Raw genomic sequence first — 25873 nt, forward strand, 5'->3', positions numbered from 1 at the left:
TCTTTATGTCTGTCTTGTCTTTTTTTTTTTTTTTTTGCCTTGCATCAGAAATTCATGCCTATAAATATATTAATACAGTGTAGAAAATTATTTTGGGGAGATTATTTGGGCATTCTTTTAGCTTTGGCACTGCTACTCCCTAAATATGTGAACTCATGTTATAATAACTTACCACATTGTGCCACCTGTACCTTCTTTTGCACCCCTGTACTCCTGGACTTAGCTTTCTTGGTATTCGGAGACTCAGAGCAACAACCATGATGCACAGAACTGTGTCTAACTGAGCTCCTTGTTTGCTTTCTAACCATGAAAAGTCATTTGTGTGTCTCTGTAAGGGGTGATAAGATCATTTAATTATCTAGAATCTTTATTTTTTAAAATGTATTAATCATTTTTTTTTTTAAAAAAGAAAAATCTCGGTAATTCCTTTGTCCACTTACTTAATAAATATATTTATTATATTTCTGTATATTTTTTTCTTTTTTCTTTCCTCCTTTCACTAGAACCTTTATTTTAATACAAGTGGAAAGTATCATGCAACCTATTTGAGTTTGAAAACTCAAAAACTAGAAACATTCTATATAACTAGTACTCTTCAGATGGAGAAGTACCAAAGCATTGGATAACAATAGGGACATTTTCTCTTGAAACAGTTATATTTTTAAATGTACACGTATGTATTCTTATATTTTTATATTTTGTCTAATTGTAAAAGCTCTTTAGAAAATACAAAAAAACCCCATGAAGCCAGAAGAAAAAAAGGCTTCCTTGCATTCTCAACTTCTCCTAATCCTGGTGGTCCTTCCTTTGCTTTTTTTTTTTTTTAAAAAAAAGTTGTGAAATACATTCTTAGGGCCATATTATAGGTAACTGCTACGACTAAATGTTGGGGTACTGACTTGAAAGAGCCTCATATGTAAAATGAAATAATGCTTTCACTTTCTCATTTATTTGTATTTATGTTCAATGTGAAAGTTGTTGACCATGACTGGAACTTATTTCCTGTCTTCTAATTGCCATTCACTATATGGATTTTGGAGAAATTAGCCATGGATTTCTTTTAAAACAAAATGAAGTTGCTGAAATGGAATCTGTATTTCCCATGTAAATCACAGAACTGCTTAGACTCTATTATTTTCTCTGCTCAAATCCAATTTAATATAATAAATAATGTACAGCATATATTTGCAAAAAATATTTACCCCAAAATTGCAAACAAGCTTTTGTAAATACTTAATCTTTAGGTTCTTAGTTGGAATTAGAAGAATTATGTTATTTATATTTCAGTCAGTATTTGTTGCTACAAAGGTAGAGAAAAAAATATCTGTTACCTAAGATTATATTATGCTAGTGCCATAAAAACTACCATGGTGACAGAAAGTTTGTGAACCCTTTATAACTTTATAATCCTGCAGTACCTATCTTCCTATAGTGGGATCTGACCTTTGTCTAACTTTTGTAATACAGTACACTGTTTTAGATGTAGTGTGCTTAACCAGAATCTCTTTATCTATTAATAGGACCATCAGCTGGGGCAAGTATTAAATCCATCATTTTACCCACTTGTTTCCTTAACCCCATTCCTATGTTCTTTATTAAGAAATGTTCATGTAAATCTAGTACATACTGATTTGGGGTGTTTCTAACTAAAATTATTTCACCCAATTTTTTCCTTGATCTCTCTGCCAATTTTCTCTAAAAGATTTTGCCACAATCCTAGTATTGTTGAATGACAGACTGGAAGCTGGTAGAATTGAGGCATAGTATCATAGTAATATCTGTTTTTTTCCTCTTGGAATCAGAATGTAGGAGCACCCAATGGTTCACTGAGATACTTTAGAGTGGATTTATTTCTAGTCGCAAAGCTGGAGAAATTAGAGTTCCATTTAATTTAGCTTATAGAATATTCCCCTCAGGAGTAAGACTGTATAGATTACCTCTTCTGGAATGTAGGCGAAAGGAACACCTTCTAAGTCTTTAAAATTATTTTATTTATTTATTTGCTCACATATCTCACTATAGCAGAAATGCCAAGACTCCGTGTTTGTGTGTGTGTGTGAGGGAGAGAGGGAGAGATTATTCCAACTGATCATTCTACCTCTTGGTTTGCATATGTCCATACAATCTTTTGAAATGGTTAGTAAGTTTGAAAATGCTTTCTTATTATTATATTCTGATTATCCACTTATATTCAGTTTATCTCAATCATCTTTCAGTCACAGCTCTGTAAAGAAATGCATTTTCCTGTTTATTTTCTTATTCTAAAAGAAAAGATTACAAATAGGGTTTTTAAAATACATAGTATTTTGACAAGTTTTAAAGAGATCCTTTGAGCATTTTAGATAAGTAACAGCATGTACATGTTGTGTTTGGTTTTTCATGCCTTTGTATAATCATTTACATTTAGATTGTTATCCTCAAAGAAAGGAGGAAGCACAGTATGATGCTTTCATATATTTTTGTTTGGTTATTGGAGCTATAGCTGTGCCCTAAAAATCTCTCTCCTGCTTAGACAAGAAAAAGGCTGAATTTGTGTTAAATTGTTTTTCATCAAATGCAACAGTGGTTTGCATGGTGACAATGGAAGTGAAATTGTGTATGGGAATCTATAAACAAAGATTGTAGTTGTTTAGACTAATGCCTTTCTCCGTGTGTCAGCACAAAGTCAGTGGCCAGTTTCTTTTGCATTTGGTTTTTTAACTTAGGAAACACAAAGTTTTCTTCTGTTTTTATATTTCAAAAGTGCATGCAAAACATGAATAGAAAGGAGCGTACTATTTGCATTTTGCAAGTTGTACACAATTAACTATGTAGTTGAAGTAGAGACCTCACTAACGCTGCATTCCAAATGTTTCTCCCAAACTAATAGATTCACAGGTGGAGAGCGAGGCTTCTCCTGAGAAGCGGCCACGATTACTGGAGGATGGTCATGATAGACCTGAAGAAATCAGCCGTTCCAAACAGAAGAGCAGACGCAGGTGTTTCCAGTGCCAAACGAAATTGGAGCTGGTACAGCAAGAGCTGGGATCATGTCGTTGTGGTAAGGACTGGCAAACACATTTGAATTAAGTTTTTCTTTAATTTCCCACCCATTGAGGAACAAACTGAGCTACATTATAGTGGTAAAGAAATAAGGTAACAAAATTGTGCAATAACTTCAGTAGGTTAAATCTGACAAGGTCAAGACTCTCAAACCATCCATTAGTATAAGGATACTTTTGTATGTAAAGAGGTAGATTATAGATTTATTTTACCTAATTATGGGGTTAGCTACTAAGATTTAGCAAACTATTGAAGTGCCTTATTTTGAGTAGTAGTTCTTAATTTATCCTCTTCTGTCATTAGATACTACAGCCATATGAAGCTACCTTTTTACCAAGTTCTTCTATTCTAGATCATTATTGTTCCATCAACACCTTCCAGGGGTTTCAGATTGAAGTTTTTCAGCCATTCTAGAGGTTAGATCTGGTATCTTCTGCATACAAAGAATGTGTTCTTCCCCTGGGCTAAAGTCTCTTCCATAAGCCTTTTATTCAGTAGTTATAAAAATCTTATGTCCAGTCCAGAGGTTCATCATACATACAAAAGTTCCACTGCATCAACTTGAACTCCCCCATCTAAAGGTTTCCTCTATTTACTACTCTGTGAAGGGTATGAATCATGGAATCTCTGAGATACTCCATGGCATCATGCAAATGTATGCTTCTTTATTGAAATGGGGATGATTAAGCATAGTGAATTATCATGAAAAGAAACTAGGAATAATTCACAGCATAGGAATAGTATATTAACTCCCTTTGTAGCAATTTGAATTGCATACTTAATTTTTTCAATAATATTTATTCATACTGCATCCATAAGTTGTTATAGTCTGTCACAGAACTAAAACCTAACACTATTATTTATTCATGAAATGTGATTTCTGTTAGTAGTGCTATGCTGTATGTTCTAGATTCAGCATTTCAGGGGCTTAAATATTAAAAATGACTAGACTACACTATGGCTGGGAAAGTGTCACATATATCTACATACCTGAACGGAAAAAAATAGGCGGCTGACTGTGTACCTGCTTAACATTTAATACTCACAGGACTCTGTTTAGACTATTATTCTTGGGTTTCCTCTGTAAAGTACAAACTAAGATAGCAAAAACTGCTTTCTTTGTACCACACTAGTTTTTATTGTTATTATGGTTGGTCACACAGTCAACCAGGTGTTTAGACTGGATTTGGCATTTTTATCCACCTATCAAGTCCTTCCCAAGGATCTGGAATAGGCAGATGTTGTTTGATTGTGTTAAAGGTATTGCTGCAGGATGTAAGCTGTTCCAAGTAAAGCTGCCTTTTGCAATTGACTGACGGTGATTTTGTCAATGCCGATGGTCTCCAAGTGGTGCTCCAGATGTTTTGGGATTGCACCCAAGGCACCTATCACTATTGGTACTACCGTTGCTTTCTTTTGCCACAGTCGTTCTATTTCTATTTGCAGGTCTTTGTATTTTGTGATTTTCTCCCGTTCTTTCTCTTCTATTCTGCTGTCTCCAGGTATTGCAGTGTCCGCTATCCAGACTTTTTTGTCTTTCTTATCAACAGTTGTTAAGTCTGGGGTGTTGTGTGGCAGGTGCTTGTCTGTTTGAATTCTAAAGTCCCAGAGCACTTTAGCTTCTTTGTTTTCTATTACTTTGTTCGTTTTATGGTCCCATCAGTTCTTGCTTGCAATTATTATTATTCATATTATTATTATATATATAATATTATTAAACATGACTATCTTATTATTGTAGGATTGCTTCTCTCAGAGTTTGATTAAGGGCACTTGCTGACAGTGATCTAGACACAAAATTTGTTTTAAATAAAAGAAATGTAAATATAGTTGTGCCTATCCAAAATATTCCAAGTCTAATATCTTAATTAACAATGCACTTTGCTTTTGAATCAACCCAATTATATTAGAAAATAATGTTCATTTGCTTGGTTGAATCCAACTGCCTAGCAGAGCTTTGTTAGTGCTGGAGAGAAGCCAGCAGTATTCTCTGAGTCTTTCTCTGGGGCTGTCTCCAGGGACTCCTTCCATATTTGTTGAAAGATTTTTCTCAAACAGTATAATGTTATAGGAGATGGTTAGGAAGGGAGAAAGATTGTAGGGGAAGGAAACTTTAGCAGAGGGACAACTGGAAAGAATTCCAACCTGCCCCTTTCTTCCAAAAGGGAGACTCCTGATCCCATTTTCCTCCACAGAAAGGAGACATTCCTTTTTTCAGAGAAGCATTTGTGATCTCTACTTCTCTCCATGCACTCCTCTGTAAAGAAGCCATTTGCTAGATTTATTAAAAATTGTAAAGCCCACTTCTTCAATTTAATTATAAAGATCTTAGCATCCAAATATATTTACATCTGATTTTTTTTTTGTTTTTTTTTGTTTTTGTTAGAGGGGAGCTCCTCAGCCGTGCAGCATCAAGCTTCAAGGGGACTGTGGTGATAGTGGTTGAATATATTTCTGTTATGCTTAATATTTATGTTTGATAATAAAGCTGGCATCTGTCTCTTGAATACATATGAGGAAATGTATCTACCTCCTACAACTTTATTGTATTTAATGTATTCGTTCTTAAAAAAGATGAATTCCTTAAGGGGTGATTGCCATTTCTGTCTAAGCCTGCTGTTGCACTTGGAGATAATACTTGAAAATGCTAGTCATGTCAGGTCTGCTGAAAAATGGCTAATTTTAATACTATAAATATTTCAAAATCTACATACTGCTACATAAGAATTTGGAGACAAAAGTCCCATTCATAATAATTGGGGTACATGGAGTTAATAATTTTTAAAAGAAGTTTAATATTAATTATTAACAAATTAGCAAATATATTTAATAATATATTAAAATATGTTAATAAAATGTGATGTCAGTCATGTAAGTCCAGCTAAGTAGTTAAAATAAATAACTAGATGTTGCTGTTTTTTCTCTTTGAAATGCTATTCACCTGCTTAAGAACACATTATCTCTTGCAGGACACAAGTTCTTTTACAATACCTATGAGAGATAACATGAGTTTATCCATGTGAATACTGCAAATCACAGTATTAATGGAGACTGGAATTTTGTTTCTGGTTAATTCTGAACTATTGAACTATCAACTGGAAAGCAAATTTTCCAACTGTCAAAAAAAATCAGTAACCCTAGAAACATTTATACTATTCAAAAATGCATGTTTCGTCACTCTGTTTTTCCTTTCTAAGGATATTAATTATTGTTTTCCCAATTTGTGAAAACATATTTTGATTCCAGTAGTAGCTATCATATTCACCTAAAATGGGTAATATTTATTTATTTATTATTTATTTATTTATTTTTGTGCCTTCAAGTCAGTTTTGACTCTTGGCAACTGCCTGCAGTCTTCTTGGCAAGATTTTTTGGAAGTGGTTTGCCATTGCCTGCTTCCTAGGGCTGAGAGGGAATGACTGACCCAAGGTCACTCAGCTGGTTTCGGGACTAGAACTCATGGTCTCCTGGTTTGTAGCCTGATGCCTTAACCACTACACCCAACTAGCTCTCAAAATGGATAATAAGTTTAGAAAATCTTTAACAAACCTCAGTTATTTCGTCTTGGTTTTGAGCATCTCAAAACCTAGAGCATCTTGGTTTTGTTTGCTTTTACACTGGTTTGCAAGTTTCTGTAGTAAAAATGATAGCTGGCATCTATGCACATGTACTCATTTCCCTTTAGGTTTTTATTTCAGTTTTTGTATTATGAATTTTCATTAAAGAGTAGTTACAAATAGCAAGCTAATACTTTCCTAATAGCATAGTATTGTAATAAGAAAAATCCAAAATGAGGTTTATCTGCATTTTCTTAGTTTGCATTTTCTTTTTAACTCCTTGCTAGACAATCACTTTACAATTGGTGGAGTGTATACATTGGAGTAATAAATAATTACTAAATCTCCATTTTTCAAATTAGTAGTATCAGCTGCTTGGGAGTTCTGGGGTCCATCTTATCTGGAGGGAACACATGTGTGTGTGTGTGTGTATGCTTATTTGCAGAGGTATTCACAACAAGGTGAGATTTCATTAAAATGACTTAATGTGTGTTGTGATGTCATGACACAAACTCCTCACTTGGTGTACTTACATGTAATGCCACAATGCATGTACAAAGGGGGCAGATTTTTGTTGTGCTATCACAATGCCATTTTCGTCATTTCCCCTCCTTGCTAACTTGGGGGTAACATTTTATGCAACTGATGAATTCTTGTCCAGAAAACTTACATAATTCTAATATAGTCTGCCAAAAAAAGACAATAGGTTTTGCTACAAGAAAAAATATTTCAGCTTAATAAGCTAAGGTATGAATGGCCTTTTTGAATATGCCTTTCTTTTAGAATCCCCTTCCAACACTAAAGGACCAGTTCTCTGTTCAGCACAAAAAAAACAAATCAAAGCATCCCTTACTAATGGCTGTCAAGACTCCATCTGAACATATCCAGTATAGGGGAGCCAAGCATTTTCTGGGTCATCCCACACTCTGTCAGTATGAACAATAAACAAATAGGACATCTATAATTTTAAGTTAATGTAATGTTCTAACTTGTTCCAAAACTGGCTTTTCCAACTATAGCTTCCTAGTTTAGAGAAAACTGAACACTAATTCAAAACTGATATGCTTGTGCTGCTTAGGAATTGTATGTCATGGCCGAAGTTATATTCTTATCTCAGCAAAATACTGAAGTATAATCATGTGAAATGAGCCACTATTTTCTATACTTCTGTGTGTGTGTGTGTGTAATATTATCCCATCTACCATACTGTTGGCTTGGATGCTCAAAATGCTGTCGACAATATGTTTACATTTAAAACAGTACTATTTTTATAGAAGTGCAGTTTTTTTGTAAATGATTTTAGTATTAGTGGCAGATTTTAGAGTCCAGGTGTACTTAACTCATGGATGGTCCATGCAGCAGATTAGGTGTCTCAAGTATCAAACATGATCTGAGTTTATGAGCCATACCTACACTATTACAGGAAAATGTAGATTTCTGCCTCTGTGCTACAGGGTCAGTGAATTATAGGCAAAGTAGATCTTGACACTGAGTTCCATAGGTACTATATGTGATCACTAGAATAGTGCTTTGTATTTAGTTGCACTCCTTTATAATTTGTGTAAGACTTGTCCCAAATGTCAACCACATGTGAGTACAATCTGGAGGATATTTTTGGTTTGCAACATAATTGCAATCCTGATTAAAAAATGAGGGCCTGAAAAACAAGTCTATAGCCTATATGTGATTAAGAGATTTTTATTCATCTTCTAATATTTGAAGGTAAGCAATTTCATTTTTATATTCTAGAGATTAGAATATGAAACAACTCCTTGAATTACAGAAATAGGTTTCAGTAAAATGCTAGGAAGAGCCAATATATTGTATTCTGTATAATTTTAGGATTGCCTTTTTCCACATATCCAACTTTAATCTATGGAAACTTTAATATTTATATCTTTTATAGCTTATAATTATACTGAATACTAGACAACCCATGACCCATTGGGTAATAGTTTCAGAGATATTTCCTTACTTAAACAGAAAAAGAGAATGACCAAGGGCAAAAAAGCAGTGGGAGCATGAGCAACTTACAACTTCCTGCTGGCTTCCCCACTGACTTTGCTTGTGGGAAGCTGGCAGGGAACATCAGAAATCTTCCTTCCTTTCTTCCTTCCTTCCTCCCTCCCCACATATAATATAGGCCTGCGCCATTTGCCCTCCCTCCACCTCAGGAGAGCCCCAGTGAAGCCGCCGCCGCCTCCTCAGCTGACCCACGGAACTGCCTGCCACTTTGCTGGGGGGAGGTGGAACAAAGGGAGCTGCAGACTATAAGGAAAACTGCACTCCTGCTCCTCATACTGGTGTCCCCAAGGGCCACATCCCTTGAGGGAGGAAGAGGGCTCATCGATTGACCACCAGTGCCCCCTAGACAGCTCTACCTTGCCAGCAGGCATCCAGGTCGCTCCCTCATCCTTCCCTCAACACCCACCTCTGTTAAGAGATTCAAAACTTTGGTCTTGGTTCCAAAACAGCCAATCATCACTCACCTGCTGGGCCTTGCCACCGGCCAGTTGGGTGAGGGAGCCAAAAGGAGGCAGGAAAGAGGTCGGGGATTCCTTCCTTCCTTCCTTTCTTCCTTCCCACATATAATATAGGCTTGTGCTATTTGCCCTCCTCTCACAACCCTCGGGAAAGCCCCGGTGAAGCTTCCTCAGCTGACCCATAGAACTGCCTGCCACTTTGCTGGGGGAAGTTGGAACAAAGGGAGCCATGGACTGTGAGGAAAACTTCACCCCCCACTTCCCCGTGTCCCTGAGGACCCCATTCCTCGAGCAAGGAAGAGGGTTCACCCGTCACCATTGGCATCCCCCAGCCAGCCCTACCTCACCAGCAGACATCCAAGTCACTCCTTCATTCTTCCCTCAACGCCCACCGCCATTAAGAGATTTCAGATTTCTGGGTCATTTCCAAAGCGGCCAAGTGCCTCTCGCCAGTCAGGCCTTGCTGCTAGCCAATTGAGCGCAAGGGACAGACGGAAGCAGGAAAGAGGTTGGGGATACACCCATGATGATCATGTGACCTGGGCTGACCATGGCAGCGTAGCAGGACAGCAATGCTGAAGCAGCTACAGATTTCCCAAATTTCAATCCCATGGAGTAATGGGTTCTGAACTTTAAACGCATTCTGTAAGTTAGCCCATTTGAGGTACCTTGATTCAAAAATAGTTGCCCTGTGATATTTTGCCCAGTTGAAGGTTACAGACATGAGAACTTTAATATTTTATAAATTAAAAAATCCCATGATCCAAAAGGGTCTGCTGCAGGTATGAGGTATTTGGGGCCATGTGTTACCTAGCCAAACTTCCTTCTACTGAATTCTTCCAACACTGAAATTAATCCAAATTCCCCTTTGTCACCAGGCAGTAATTTGTAGGATGGGGCAGGGCAGGAAAGAATCAGAGCTTAAATCATCCTGTTCTACCACTAGTCAAGGATGCTTCAGAATTATTCAGATACTATTCTTTGCTGAGAATATCTGGAGCATGAAATTTTAGTTAAGTTATTGCTGCTGTTTTAAATTCAGCAGTGGTAGTAATGGTGCAGGATTATTATTTCTCCTTCAAAACAGTTTTCATTATTATGAAGTATTTAATATATCTGAAAATTAGCAGCATTTTTATTCTGTTACATTATGAGCATTTAAGAGGATTGTAGGACTTTGGAAAGGGGGTACTCCCAAATATTTTACTTAAAGAGTCAGCACAAAGGTCCTTGAAACACAAATTCAGAGTGTCTTTCTTCAAGGGAGAATTCCTTGTGTATACTGACATTTTTTTCTGCTATTCAGTATGGGTTATTAACTGCTGACAAGAAATTCACATCTCATAAATAATTCTTAAGAGCCATTGCTGTATAAATTGAATGTGTTATGAATTGTGATGGTTCTTTTTGTACTGTGCTGTGCCTAGAGCAGAAAGAACAGAGTATGTCATTTCCATTAATTTCTAATGAGGTGCCAATTAAAGGGAAGGAAGAATCTCAGAAAGAAAAAGTCATAGGGCCACCCTGAATCTTCTATCCTGCAGCTGTCAGAGAAGCAGGTCCCCAAACCTTTCCTAAAAATTCCATTAAATTACAATCTCATCTAGTGCTCACACAGACAAATTCAGTTTCCCTTTGATTTTCAAAGGACCAATTTGTAAGATGAGTTCTGCATTTTCTCACACAGCAAACTGGAAGAGGCAAGGGGAATTGCTAATTGCCTCTGCACTTTCCAGGCTGAGGGGAAAAAAAGTGAAAGCAGCTTTTCATTCTGTATGTCTAGCTGGCTGAACTTTAAATCCTGGAATAATTCCACTTTCCTGTATAAAATTTTTCTAGATGCCAGTTACATCACCCATATGTGGACAACAGTAATCTACAGTATTTTATTGGGCAGAATTCTATGTGGTTTAGGGTAGACATTGGGTATAATGATTGCCCAAAAGATAATTAATTTAGTATAATATTACCTTCACTGGATGGTAAAAAAAATAATATAAAAGCATATCATTAAGCAAAATTAACAAATGTATTACTTGTGAGTTTTCCCAAATAATTAACAATGAATTATCCCTAAATAATAGCTGATGAATATTTGCTGAGAAAAATAGGAGATTCTGTTTGAAATAAATGAGTGAGATACATATATGCTGCTGAAAATTATTTAGATGTCTTTGAAGATTAGCTGTAATTTGAAAGAGACTGCTAGTTTGTTAAGTTTTAATGGTTTCTGTAATACCTAAATAGGATTTTTGTCCCTTTCCTTCCCTACCTGGCTTTCTCTTCACTGTTGTTCCATCTTTCCCATTTCTTCCTTTCTAAATGCAGTTATCTTTTCCACAATAAGGCGTTCATTATTCAATAGTTTGTTGCCTTGGAAAGCAGGTTATCACGAAGGATTATGCCATTTGTAAAATGACATAAATAATGAAACCTGATGGGAATGACATAAATCACAGGAGAAATTTAGAAATTAAATATACTGCCATTTTACAATTTTAGGCAGTCCAGACGCCTCTTGCAATAATTCAAATCCTTTAAACTTGATTGTCAATAAATTTATCAGATGTATTAATAATTAATATTCCTAATTGCCTATGATTCCCCTCCTCCTCCCAAAACAGATTTATCAGCTGTTTTCAAACTGGAATGGCCCCAAAGTCTAAGTTTATTCTATGAATAAGATTCTAAACAGTACTTTCAACCCAACACTTTACAAGTGTGTCTCACAGCCTATAACGCAGGAAATACAGTCGTGCTGTGGCTAAAAGTGGAATAAGCAAAGTAACTAAAGGAAGAATAGGGAGGAAGATGAATTGGGGAAAAAAAATAGCTGATTGTTTTCAGGAGAGAGTGCCAGCCCATGCAGGGCCATTCAAAAGAGCCTAGGTGATAATTCATGTGATTATAGGTGAATGTGAACTTTTTTTTTTCCTTCTGAAAAACTGTGTTTTGAGCATCATATTACTCTGTTCTTATTAATCTTAACGATTAACAGAAAATGTTGATCCCTAAGACCAAGACTCTCTTGTTCTTACTGAAAAACAAATAAACATTAGGGGACATCCAGCTAAGTAAATTGAGAACGCTTTTCCCCTATAATCAGCAGCTCTGTCAAAGACACATCTAGTAATAAGATCTTGATATTGAACTGCGTGCATACAGCTCTTAAAATCCACAATACGCATCCAACAATGCCTAAGGCAGTTATAGCTCTGGCCTACTGTCAGATGAGAGCCACTCAAGTCTGTGTGGAGGAGTGACATCTAAATTCTGTTTCAATAATTGTACCTTTTTTATGATTTTCTACAATATAAGTTTCTTAAAAAGATTCTCTAAAATTATATAAACGCTGTATATGAATGCTGTTTGAGCTGTGGCTGTTTTCTAACCTTGTATTGTACCAACTCCAATAAGGTTCTGAATGAGAACGTATTTTTATGCATTAAACTGTTCTCGTCTTTTTGGTAGTTTATATACCTGAAGACAATTATTGCTAAAGTAGTCTGACTTCTGTATAAGTAGACTGAATGGAGAATGCAAGTTTACTTGTTATGGTAATTGGTTCCGTCACTGTCAACATAGTTACTGTAACATGGGACTTTATTTGACTATCTACAGATCTGAAATATGTTGTTTATGAAGTGCAAACCACTTGTGTTATTAAAAATATAAAATGAATGTAACTATTCAAAATTTGATACTTGTTCTTCTTCAGAATGCTAAATTGCTTAATTTAACACTGCTTAAGAGGTCGAATTAAGAATTCCAAATGCCAAAATCAAAATAATTCTACTTGGGAATAGTTGTAGATGTCGCCCTTAAAACAAGCATTTGAAATTTAAAACTCCACCTATCCAGTGATTCAGTTACCATATACTAGGTTGGATATTTGCATTTGTTGCATGCAAAATGCGGTGCATCCTAATTACAGATAAATCCTAAGAAATTAAAATATATCCAAAAATAGCCATTGAAAGCCAGTTTATCAGGCAACTTAGCCTATTTCCTAATTAAATGCCTAATTAATGATGTATGAATATGTATAATTTGCATGAGAAAAGTCTGAATATGAGTTTTGTTCATATTTTAAATATTGTTAATTTCTTAACTCTTCCATAGCTTCACTGGGACCTGCCCATTTTTTAAATGTGTTTCTGAATTACCTTAGAATAGCTCACTATTCTCTCCTGTACATTCAAGGGAAATGTCTCTCTAAAACAGTGTCTCCCTTAAGCTTATCAATACTGTAATGATTTATCAGAGAGACTTTTTCTTCCAGTGATAATAGTTTCATGATAAAACCATCTCTTGAAGTGCAAGAGATCGTAACAGATAAACCTACCCTGCTTCAACTTCATGGTTATCTATTTTTTTTTGTTGTTGTTTAATATAAAGGAGTTTAATTAGGAGTAGGTTGTTTGTTCCTTTAAAGATATGCATGAGCTTACAAATCTGCCTCAGAAGGTCCTGTTTATTTCTGTCATCTGCTAGGGCCATTTTGCAAATTAACATAGGAGAGCCTATTACAGTGCTGGTGCCCAGATTCCAGAAATTCTAGCAGTTTCTCAGGCTTTTATTCGGGGGGGGGGGGGGGGACTTGTGCTTGTTTTTTTGCTGCCCCAGTACTCAATTCTGGGCCAAACTTGAGATAAGCATACATAGATTTCGTCTTCAACTGAAATAAGGCTATTTCTGTCTTTGCTTTTGATGTTTGTTAAATAAGAAAAAGCTTACTCACACATGTAAGAAGTTGAAAACTGCAGCAAAATGTTCAGTGCCTTCCTATGAATGTAGGATACTCTTCTTTCACAGAAATCAAGAACTTGTCCTTGGGCAGATCAATGAACCTCAACTTGACTGCAGCTGTACAATTAGACTGCAGCTCACAAAGTTCTTCCTCTTCCTTTAAAGTAAAGTTCTCAGGATGAGCAGAAGATGCAGAGAAAGGATGCCTCACCCAGTTATACATTTGTGTTGAAAGGGAGGGAAAGTATTGAACAATTTTGTTCTGCAGTATTTCCAGGTGGTTTTCAATTGGATTTCAGACTTTTTGGTGTTCTTCCTCACTCTCAAGCCCAAGCAGAAGTAGAAATATGATTTTTCCAGATAGTCAGTTTTCTTTTAAATCCAAGAATCTGAGCCACCATATTTCTGTGTGTAACAGGAGACTTCTGTGCTCTTTATCCAGGTTTTCACACAGTTTTTTTAAACATTCTTGAATGAACTGGTCTTTATTTAATAAAGTTAACCATTTTTGTAGCATCATCCAGAACTTTTCTCATTTCATCTTCAAGAGTTTTTGACACCAACCTCTCTCTGTGAAAAAAGCAGTGTGCTGTGACATCTGGATTTTCTTTTCTTACAAGAAAAATGAAACTTCTCATGGAGCCAACTGTGAGTCAATACAGATGCCAACATAGTTCCTTCAAGAGAGACTTTTTGTTTCCAGATATAAGAACAAAACATTAAATACATCTTGGCCTTTGCCTGATTCATGTAGTTCTTTGCAGCAGAAAAAGATTTCTTGAATTTCACTACCATTTACAAATCTTACAAATGCCATAACATGACATTGGTGAAGTCTGTTGACTCATCAATTTGGATAGAAAAGCTGCTGTTCTTCAGTTTATCACACAAAACCTCTTTAGCATCATGTGACATGTCATCAATATGCCAATTTATTGTACTGTTTAACAGTGGAACCTTTTCAATTTCTTGTACTATATCTGGTCCTAGCATTTTTCCCACTATTATTTTACATGCAGGCATGATTACTTTCTCACCCAAAGCATGACTTTTCCTTTGCTGTGTAATAAGTTCTGCTACTAAATTACTTGCTTCTTGGGCTTTTTTTACTGTCTGTCATTTTATTAACAAAAGCTTTACTCTGTTTGTTCTGTGATTCCAATAGCCATTTAAAATAATCAGAACTTTTACTGATGAGGCACGACAAAATAGGACAACTTGGATCACCAGTCCATGTAAAACCTATTGATAAATAGCTTTCATTATAAAGACAATCCTTTTTTTTTTTTTTTTTTTTTGAATCTGTTGATGTATCATTGCAGGGAAATGCCTGAGAAGATTTAAATTCTTCATTATCATTATCATCATTAAACTTATTGATATTGTCCATTCTAGAATGCTCCTCTTCTCTCACACACCTCCTCTTTAAAAATTGCCACATTGGACCCTCAGACATGACTGAATAAATGTGTACAAATTTTATTTAAAATAACGGGATAAAATAACTACAGGAAAACTGCAGGGAAAAAATGTGGGAGGGAGAGACTGACGTTACAGACTGCTGGACGAGTCCATTAATTTCTTGAAAAATGCACTTTTCCCTTCCCGTCCTTCAATATATTCCTCCCTTCCTGCAATATAGCATTCACCTGTTGTCAATGGTTTCCCCTATCTCACATCAAAAATTATGAATGGATTGAACCAAATAAACATAGTCCTACAGCACACTACCAGAGAGCTCAGAAAGAGTTGTAACTAGATTTTTGTTTGGTCTCTTCTCATCACTGTGAGAGTATGTTGCCCAAAACTGAAATACTTTTTTTAATAAATCATGATCTCCCAGGAAACCCCTAGTGACTTTTCATGGAACCCTAGGGTTCCCTGGAACCCTGGTTGAGAAACCCTGGGTTAGATAAATAAAGGAAGAATATACAGCCTTGTCTTACCCTTTGGCCAACCTGCAGCCAATCTGTTTTGCCATGTTCCATCCAGATTGTGGCTTCCTGACCTTTGTGTGGATTTTGTGTGAGGATAACCAGCTTGATGTAATCAACACAGAGGCCTTCCTATAATCAATGAAGCACATATTGACTTATTTTTGGTATTCTTTAGCTTTCTCAATTATCCAGCATGCATCAGTAATCATTTCTTGTGTTCCTTGGCCTTTTCTAAAGCCAATCTCAACATCTGGCAACTCCTTTCCATATAGGGCTCTAATCTACATTGGATGATCCAAAGCATTAATTTGCAAGCATGTGATCACAATTCGGGTGCTTCACAACCAGTGCACATCTACAGCAGTTGCAGCGTCTCATGGTCATGTGATTGCCATTTGTGAGCTTCACAGTCAGCTTCTGTCAAGCAAAATCAACAGAGAAGCTGGCAGTAAGTCGCAACTCAGGGTCCATTGAAGTTGTGCTTAATGACTGGGCAATTTGCTTAATGACTGCAGCGGATGTCGAAAGTCCAATGTGCTCACATGATGTTTCATTTAATGACCGTGTTGCTTAGCGATGGAGTTGTCGGTCTGAATTGTGGTCATTAAGTGAGGACTACCTGTAGTAAATTCAGTTTCCTTTTCTTAGGGAGACTGAAATGCACATTTGGAAGTATTTGTGATAGCACTTTTAATAGCATAGTTCTTTGTAGCATTGAAGTATATATATATACACAGCCATATATATATATACATGTGTATATACTCGCATGCATCCATGCATGCACAAAAAACATTTTCAGTATGCAGTTCTTCACTAAATTTGAAATCCAAAATTAGTGTTCCAAAGCATTATGACAGACTATCCTAGGATTTTCTCTCTGCCTACCTCCCAATACACAAATTTGTATTCATCTCTTACTTGGAATAAGTTTGGGGTTTATTTTCTTTTTGTTTTGTTTGTTTGGGCCTCTAGACACAATTTTTTGGCCTCCAGGCACAAATGAAAATAGTTCATATTTAAAATATATTAAAAATATAAATGGTACTGAAGAAGTCAAAAGTGACATTCTTTACTATGCTCTATCCTTCTATATTCTATAATTCTCTTGTCCTTGCATGATATCTTAGATCATGTTAAAAAAATCTTCTAAAAATGAATTGCTAGCAGTACTGAAGCTTTCCAGAGAACTGGAGAACTTCTCACTCTTGTTTTGCCTCATAAATATCATAGAGTGATGTGTTTGCCCTGTGAATCCACTATCAAAGCTATTACCTATAACCAAAAGGCATTTCAGTCCTAAAGCGAAAGGAGGCAGATTCAAGGAAACATTCTAAATATATTTCTGTGGTAGTTTCTAGTAGATACACAGCTAAAAATAAAGAATGCTTTTCAGTTGTTTTTTTTAATGGGACAAACTTACCAAACTGTTTAAATACCTGTTGTGTTATCTCTGAAGTGGAGTGTGTGTGTGTAAATAAGAATATCAAAGGAAGAATGGAAATTCCTCAACAGTTGCTGATTTAATCTAAAGTAGTTTTTATTATGAAAAATGATAATTTCAGTGCTTCCCTGGCATTTTATTTCAAGAATATAGTTTAATAAAATCTTAAGTCAGATCATGTACCACAAGGTTTATATTTAAAAATGAATCAAAACGTGTTATTCATATGAATGATTCACATCTGAGGACCTCCTCTGTATTTCAAGTCTACAATGAATATTTTGGGAAAGATCCCAAAACTAAACTTAAATTATTCTCAGATTTTTCTTGAAGGAAGCATGTTGTTTTTAGTTCCCAAATAGTATTTTCCACAGGTTATTTCCCTGCTGGATACATCCCAGAAACAATTTGTTTATAGAAAGTTTCACATTAGAACCAGCAATAAGTCTTAATTAAGGTATTACAAATTAAGCTTTATTCTCATTTTTTTGGCTTTTCTCAAATCGGTTGTATAAGAGACTAAAAGAGGGAAAAGGGCATTGATTTGTTGACTAAACAGATTTGAGATGTTGGCATCAGAGCAAAGTAGAGTTGGAGAGGGCAAGTGAAGAGTTATTAAAATATTTTAGTAACATAGTGTTCTTTTCAAACAGGAAAAAGCATTAATTACCATTGTTGCAAAAGGGAATTGGCTAAAGGAGATAAATGATCAGCAAATATAAACTCCTTTGAGAGCTTTGTTGAACTTGACTAACAAGATGGTTTTGTTTTTGGAGTAATCTAACAGAAAGTATATGTGGACCAAGGTTGGCATCATTGCTATGCTTTTGGGATATAACCCAAAACATGTTGTTATAGTGGAAAATTATTGGGAATTACACTCCAGTTATAATTAGCTGCCCTCCCTGGGGATTACCACCTTGATCTTACAAAGAAGAATAGAACTATACATAAAGAGAGAAAAATGCCAAATGCACAGTCAGGTTTCAGAAAAGATTTAAGATCAGATAAGTAACATGAGAAGGATTAATGGAGACAGCAAGAGAATACAAGAAGGAGGTTCATGTTTGTTGCACTGATTACAAGGTCTTTGACTGAGTGGAGTATGCCAGAATGTGGAATATATTAAGACTAATGCGAGTACCAGGACACCTGATTAATTTTTGAAGAATCTTTATAATTAACAAGAAACTACTGTTAAAAATTGAATTGAAAGAAACAGAATATTTCAGATTGTAAATGGGAGTAAGACATAGATGCATATTGTCTCTATAGTATTTAAATGATAGCGGATATATTAGAAGAATGCAAGGTTGGAAGAGATCAAAGTTGGAATCAAAATTGGTGATTCAAATGCTAACGATTTGACATCTGTGGATGACACCACTTTGTTAACCAAAAATAAGAAGACTTTGAAAATAAAAAAATGAGGAGTAAAAAATCTGAGTTAATCTTAAATATTAAGTTAAATATTAAATATTAAGTTGAAGGTAATGTCGAGTTGTATGCTTAGTGAATTTTTAATTCATAGAGAAGTAATAAGTGATATGGGTAGTTCTGTTTTGTTCAGCTCAAGGAAGGACAGCGTCCTGCAGAAGTAAAGATTAATCCTAGGTTAGAAGGCAGTGACAAACATAAATGAGATCATGAAGGATAAGTGCATTTAATGGCAACAAAGAACAGAATGGGTAAGACAGTGGTCTTTCCAGTGGTGGTATATGGCTATGAAAAGTTGACAACTGAGAAAGAATGAAAGAAGATAGATGCTTTTAAATTACGTATTTGGAACAGTTTCTAAGAGTACCATGGGCTGCAAGAAAAATCAGTCAAGTAAAGGCAAATGGCAAGCAGAAACTTGCACCCTTTGGGCATATAATGCAAGCAGATGATAGTCTAGAAAAAATTACTATGCTTGGCAAGGTTGAAGAAAACAGAATAAAAGGAAGTCAATGAATAAGGTGGGTGGATGGGATTAAAGAGATAAGTTGAAGTTTTTCCAAGGAAATTACTGAGGTGCACATTTGTCCATGCAGTCAAGCACAATTCAGTGGCACCTAACTGTCTAACTATACATAGCTGACTGATTCTATGTGTAAGTTTAGCTTACTTCCTAGCAATAACAGAGCAATAATTGCAAAAGTAAACAGTTACTATATACGACAATTATTTTGGCCTTGGCAACCAAAAAGTTAGAAATGAACTTCTCACATAAGAACATACTAACTTTAATGTAAGATTTAATAACAGGGAATTGTTTTGTAAAAATAACCAAATTCATGTTCTTTGATTCCCTTTTACATTGGACTACTATGTTATGCAAACAAGAGAAACTGTTGCTAGTCACTCCCAGCCCAGATATAATTATTTTGCCTGAGCCTTAACTGCAAAAATACAGGCCCGCAACCTGTTGTTGTGTTGTTGTGCCAAAGGCATTCTGAAATAAAATGTTAAGAACTCTTTAAAAGATTTGTATATTACATTTCTGCCTTAAGCAAAGGATCAGTAAACACTGTATGATTTTGTTTGTTTCTGCTAGAGACCTATAATTAGATAGCACTTTTTAGAAAATTACTGTCTGTAACAGCTTACGGTATAGACACGTTCTTACAAATTAGTTATTTTCCCCTCATTAAGCATTCATTTGATAAGGAACTTCTAGAATGGTTAAGAGTTAAATAAATTTGTATCTGTATGTTTTAAATCTGACTGAATTCTTTTTGAATTCTTTTGGTCACAATTTATTTTGAGCCTACCCAGAGTCGGTTCAGAGCACCTAAATCAAATCAAATCAACAATCAGTGGCGCGAGAGATCTGGGTTTGGAAGTTTCAGTATACAGAAAAATTTAACTAGACTTTCAAATATTGTTAATATCAGTGTTTTATTCTAAAGAAATTAAAGGAGCAAGGCAGCAAATGAAACAAAGTTCTGTGAAACATGGACATTTTTTAGCAGGATTTGTCATTATTCAGTATTGCTGTCATTTGCCTTAATATATCTGTGTTAGACAAGGGCTGCTTAAAAATATTTCTAAATCTGAATTTCTCTCTAGATGTGCAAGTTTCAAATTATTCATATTTTGGCTGTCTTCAATACTTTAGGATGTTAGTCCTTGTGCTTTCTGAATTTTGTACCTTTATTATGTACAGGTTCCCTCATCTTTTAATTTTGTCTTATTTGTTGTACAAGTTTATAGAGCGTACATAATTTCGGTAAAATATAGTCAGATGCTCATATGTATCATATCAATGATCACTTCTGAATACCAAAATAAAAGAATAAATGGAAAGAAACAGTTTCTGCTAATAGTACATGCATTCATTCCAGAATTATTTTTATTATTTATTTTAAATATTTTTATAACAGTTTTTAATTTAAAAAATCTCAGTGCATTTTAAAATAAATACAGTAGTCTTGTGTTCTCTTGGACAAAGAAGTCAACATAGCTAGAGAAGTTTGCACAAGTATTTCAAGGGTTATAGTGATATGCAAATGTATTTATATTCCAAAATACCAAAATTGACACATACTGTCTGGCACTATTTAGTTCATAGCACATAAATTTGCAGTGCTTTTATCTCTGAAAGTTTCTAGATATTTTTAGGTAAATCATTCTCCTTTGTCAATTAGAATTTCAAATTGCTAGTGAAGTGCAAACATTCATGGAAAAGGTGAAGGTGAAAAAGCTGGAGCAGAATTCTGTACAGGAATAATAGTGTCATTATTGAAGTTAGTTTTGAAGTGGCTCCAAATAAATTATCTGTTAAGAAACAAATGTTTTGGTTTTTTTAATTGAATCTGGCACATGACTTGAGCTGCAGATTATAGATGGTTAGAACTCTTGTACTGTTTTACGCAGAAATAAAGCTGACAGCTGTTAATGTTTGCATGAAGTTACATCAGGTGTTCTGATTTGAGAAAAGACATTTTGGCTGTACTGCTATATGTCCCCTTCAAATTCTGCTGATGGGGTCATTTATTATTATTACAAATGCTTACATACTTAACAGGTATCAGTTTCAAAATTGCCTGCTTCAGTTGTGATTTTCAAAATTAAAACTTCCTATCCTTTGTCTCTAGGAAAATTTCTTTACAGTATTTCACTTCAGGCAGTGAACCAGAAATTATTCTGACACAACTAAGAAACTATTTTTGAATTCAGGCAGACCAGTTCATACTAACAATGGATAATTAGTTAAACATGTAGTTCCTGTCCTTCTGTTGTCTTCCACTAAGGATATCTAGCAAATGATACCAATTTTTTAAAATTAAGAAATACTTTGAAAAATACTTGAGTCAAATTTTCTACATTGTCATATCCACATGAGCACTGACATTATGAAGCAGGAATTCTTGTCAAACCAAACATCAACAGATCAGATAGTAAGGAATTACATTTACGAAATGAAAAAGACTTTTGGTTGCACTCGGGTATGAATTGTGTCTGCATGAGTCGCTATACTAGGATTATATTTTAATTGGAAGGAACAACATTTAAAGTAATGACTCCATGGAAAGATTTAATGGGCAGCTGTCTCTAGCTGTGGGTTACCTGGAGGATTCAATCGGTTAATTTATTTCTTGTGGCATTTGGTTATTTAGTGCCTACATGGCAAAAGCGTACGCTAAGCCATATACAAATTCTGGTAGTAATTAATCTCTCCTTAGTAGCTGTTAGCACATCCCTAACATTATTTTCTGTTCACTCCCCTTCTTTCTTTACACTTTCTGTCCTTACAGGTTATGTGTTCTGTATGTTGCATCGCCTGCCTGAACAGCATGATTGCACGTTTGACCACATGGGACGCGGGCGTGAAGAAGCCATTATGAAAATGGTGAAACTGGACCGGAAAGTTGGGCGATCGTGCCAGCGCATTGGCGAGGGCTGCTCCTGAGTGGCAAGACTCTTCAACCAAATGCTGTTCTCTTAGTTCACTAATGTTAGCCTTATTTAGGACAAAGTCAGCCAGACACCTTGTACTGGGCAAGTTTCAGACTACAGCCAATCAGTTTCCTTTCTTTAGCCAACCATCCTGGTACTGTAGTTTAGGAGTTAAATGGTGATCAACACTGATTACTGGCTGGTTGTTAAGGTGCCTGCTAGCCACTGTATTAAAAAAAAATGAAGACATATTTTTGAGCATGGCTAGTGGATTTTAACAAAAATATAAAGGCTTCTATTATTGCAGGAGTCAAGTTCTTACAAACAAGCAAAAAGCCTTACGTTGGGAAGTGTCCAGCAGCTGAGTAGAAACTGATGTAAAAGACTGCTTATGTGCATACCACGCTGGAAGAAATGACCCTTATTAGCCTGGCTTTCCTGTCCTTACTTTTAGCTAACCTTGAAGAGGTGAAACTCTGCTTAAAACAAGCAGTGTAGTTGCTAAACCTAGAAGACCTAAACCATTACTTTTGACATTTCCACACATGTCTTCTGAGGTCATGCAGCACCACCAACTTCAGGAAATCTCTTAGGGTAGAAACAGCTTTCTGGGAAGCCGAAAAGAAGGGGACAGATTCTTAAGACAACTTTTATATCAGATTAAAATATCAGATTACAGGGAAAATATTTCTTCACTAAGGTGGAGGAGAAAATATTTTACTTTAAAGTTAATGCTATTCTGGAACAAGCAGTAACAGCGTGCATTTTCTACACAGCATCAACAACATTTCTTAAGTGGTGTGATCCAATTCCATATGCCAACCATAGTTGCTGTTTCCCATCAGCCAAAATCTGATTGGCTCTTGTTTGCCTTTTGCTAAGTGCAGGTATCTGATAATTGAACAAATAAGGCTAATTCACAGCACAGTAGCCATGCCTGGATTCTACAGACTGACTTTCTGTAGCTAGACATATATTGAGGGGTAAAGGACATTTTGTAGCAAATGGAATTCAGTAACAGTATTGGGGGAACAACCAGGAAAATCACCCTTTATTGAACTGAGTTTGTACGCCTCACTTCCAGTGTATTAAGGAGATAATCAAATGGGCTGTCCCAGCCTTGTGACTATGCAGCTTGGTACTCTCAGTGAAGGTCTCTGCTCATCAGTTGCAAAGCAAGTGACTATAAAATGCCTTGCATAGAATGGGGACTCTCCAGATCTGGTCTTTTAGAGCTTCTGTTCTGTACTGGGGTATGTCAATTTCATTGAACTGAACTGCACATTTTTTGTTGTTGTTGTTTGTTTGTTTTTAATGTGCAGTGGTTTTCTCTAGCTACAGGCAAATGTGTCTGTAAGAAAAAAAAACTCATATTTATAATGGCCTAACGTGGAATGTTTACCCCACATACTGGTTAGTGCTCAGCTAGCAATTTCGAATTAGGTCTAGTAGGGAGTAGGGAAGGGCTGCTGGAAGAAGGGGAACTGTATTGTCTCTCATGTACACAAATAGAATACATTTAAGCCACCAAAAAGAGTGAATTCCCTCATATCACTCTAAAAAAAGGTTGTAGGGGTAGAGCAGCTTAAATAAGTCACTGACTGCTCTGTATGTTCTGAAGGTCAATTACTAGTTTACAGGTTGATTTGTATTTAATCTGGTAGCCAGTATGGCCAGTGAAGGAGACTCAGCCTTTGCCTATATTACAGCAATGCAAATTGGTAATGAAGTCAATCCACCATTCTAAAGTTCAATATGGAAAAGCCATTCTGTGTTGTACTCAAGGCTTTGAAATCAGCAATGGAATTTCCAGCTGCATATTCTGTTTCCTAAGGAAGTATTCTCCTTCCATCGGTATGTGGAAGAAATCAGACAATTTTCTTTGCGTTTGCCATGAAGAGTTTTAAACAAACATGGACTTCCGCTGCTGCCACGCTATGCACTTTCTTCCCTTCTAAAATCTTAGCATAGCATTTGATGGACATTCTGATTGATATACAAGACTTGCAGATTAATAACAAAGATGCTGTTTTTCTCTTGTTAATCTTTCTTTAGCCCTGATACACGTGCACAGTTGATTTCAAGGTATCTCTTGAGCAAACACTACTCAAGTTCATGTGGATTATGGACAATGTTCACTTTAAAAAGTGTGGGGGTTGTTCCTTTGCAGTATCTGTTCTGTGAGGTTTGTTAAACGTAAAGAAAGCTTAAGTTCTTGTAATCTTGAAGAAATCTTATTTAACCCTTTTTTGTGTTCTAGATTTACTTACACATGTAGCTTAGAGCTCAGTTTTAGTTTAACATTGTGAAATATTAAAAATGATTGTAATTCTTTTTCCTCCTGCTTAAAAGAAACAAAACCATTAAACAGATCAGATTAAAATTTGAATTCTTCTCTGAGTTTTGCAGTAGGTATTGTTCATCAACTCAGTTGCTGCTATATGGCTTGGGGTTCTTTTTAACAATTGTTTGTGGAAAGTTAGAAGGACGACAAATACATTGTTACTGTTCTATGGACTTCAAATCAAGGCATACCCTAAATACTAAATTTAGGTTGCCATTTCTGGCTGAAAAATCTGGGGTACAAAAGAGCTAAAACTATGTTTTTTCCCATAAGAACAATATCTGAGCAGTTGTTCATATTTAAGTTTGGCATTTTATACTTGTGTAAAAAAGAATCTGAAGAGTGTCAAAAGATTTCTAAAAATTTGTATACCCAGGAGCAAAGCTTAGGCTATGAACTAGCATCATTGTTCTTGCATAAATATCGGTGTGTCTTCTATAGCAGATGTTCCTTAATTCACTTTAACATCCTTATCTGATCTTTCACTCTATTCATGAATTAGTTCAGTTTTCATGGTTATTCAGTGTATATCTGCAAGAATTGCATAATAAAACTCTGTAAAAAAAAATCCAAGGATTTAAAAACTATAGCAAATAAACACAAGTAAAGCTTTTACATTGGGAATTAAAATCCAGCAGATGCTAAACTTAATTTCTTTGATTTCTTGTTGAATTTTGAGCTACCTGGTACAAAAAGAAATTTAAACAGGGGCAGAGTATATGTTTATGTACACTTTGGTGTACTTCTTACATGTATGTATGTATGTATAGATATATATATATATATACACACATACATACATACTCAGGGAGTAAAAAATTACTTATTGAGCTTTTTAATACTTGTGGTCTATCAACAAAAACCAGATTTTCAGATAATGCTCCATTAATTCCCCTCATAACTCACTAACATATATTTAGCCTTGATAATATTTTAATTCATATCGTTCTAGGTTTATAGACCTCATTTAAATATTGATTGATTGATCAAATGTATACGCCACCCATCTCACTGTATAATGCTGAACTGCTCTGCCAGGACATTGCATGCTCCTTGAAGACTTCTTTTCTCCAGAATTAGATGAAATTTCATATTATGAGCATATACCAATTGTCAGCAAGGTTTATCAGGAAACTGGAGGGTCATTCAGCCATGTGTTGAGTTCTATCAAAATGAAATGAACTCTCACCATATTCTTTTTGTGGTCTTAGGTACATTTCAAGACTGTTTTGACAGCTGTTGCAATTCAAATCCCAGTAAAGAAGCAGCAGAATAGAAACACTTTAAAAAACAGGTTAAACATCAAGGGAAAAACATGTTTCAAGTGACATAGAAATAGTGGAGATACAAAGCAAAAAGGAAGCTAGTACTAGAAATCAGCATTATATTAAGAATTTATTTAAGTTGTTTTATTAGCTGGTATTATATGACATTTA

General features: G+C 35.5%; 1 protein-coding gene across 1 annotated transcript in view; it reads left to right on the forward strand.

The window, feature by feature from the left end:
* Positions 1-25075, forward strand: part of ZFAND3 (zinc finger AN1-type containing 3) — a 140901-nt gene extending 115826 nt beyond the window's left edge. The window contains exons 6-7 of the mRNA XM_088145378.1: positions 2870-3040; positions 21952-25075. Coding sequence (XP_088001504.1) covers positions 2870-3040; positions 21952-22106 — 326 coding nt within the window. The 3' untranslated portion in view covers positions 22107-25075. The remainder of the gene's footprint in view (positions 1-2869; positions 3041-21951) is intronic.
* The last annotated feature ends 798 nt before the right edge of the window (positions 25076-25873 follow it).

The sequence above is a fragment of the Python bivittatus genome, unplaced genomic scaffold (assembly GCF_059951505.1).
Source record: "Python bivittatus isolate LINGU-HERP-01145 unplaced genomic scaffold, Pbiv_v1 ctg000020_np1212, whole genome shotgun sequence".
Lineage (NCBI taxonomy): Eukaryota > Metazoa > Chordata > Lepidosauria > Squamata > Pythonidae > Python > Python bivittatus.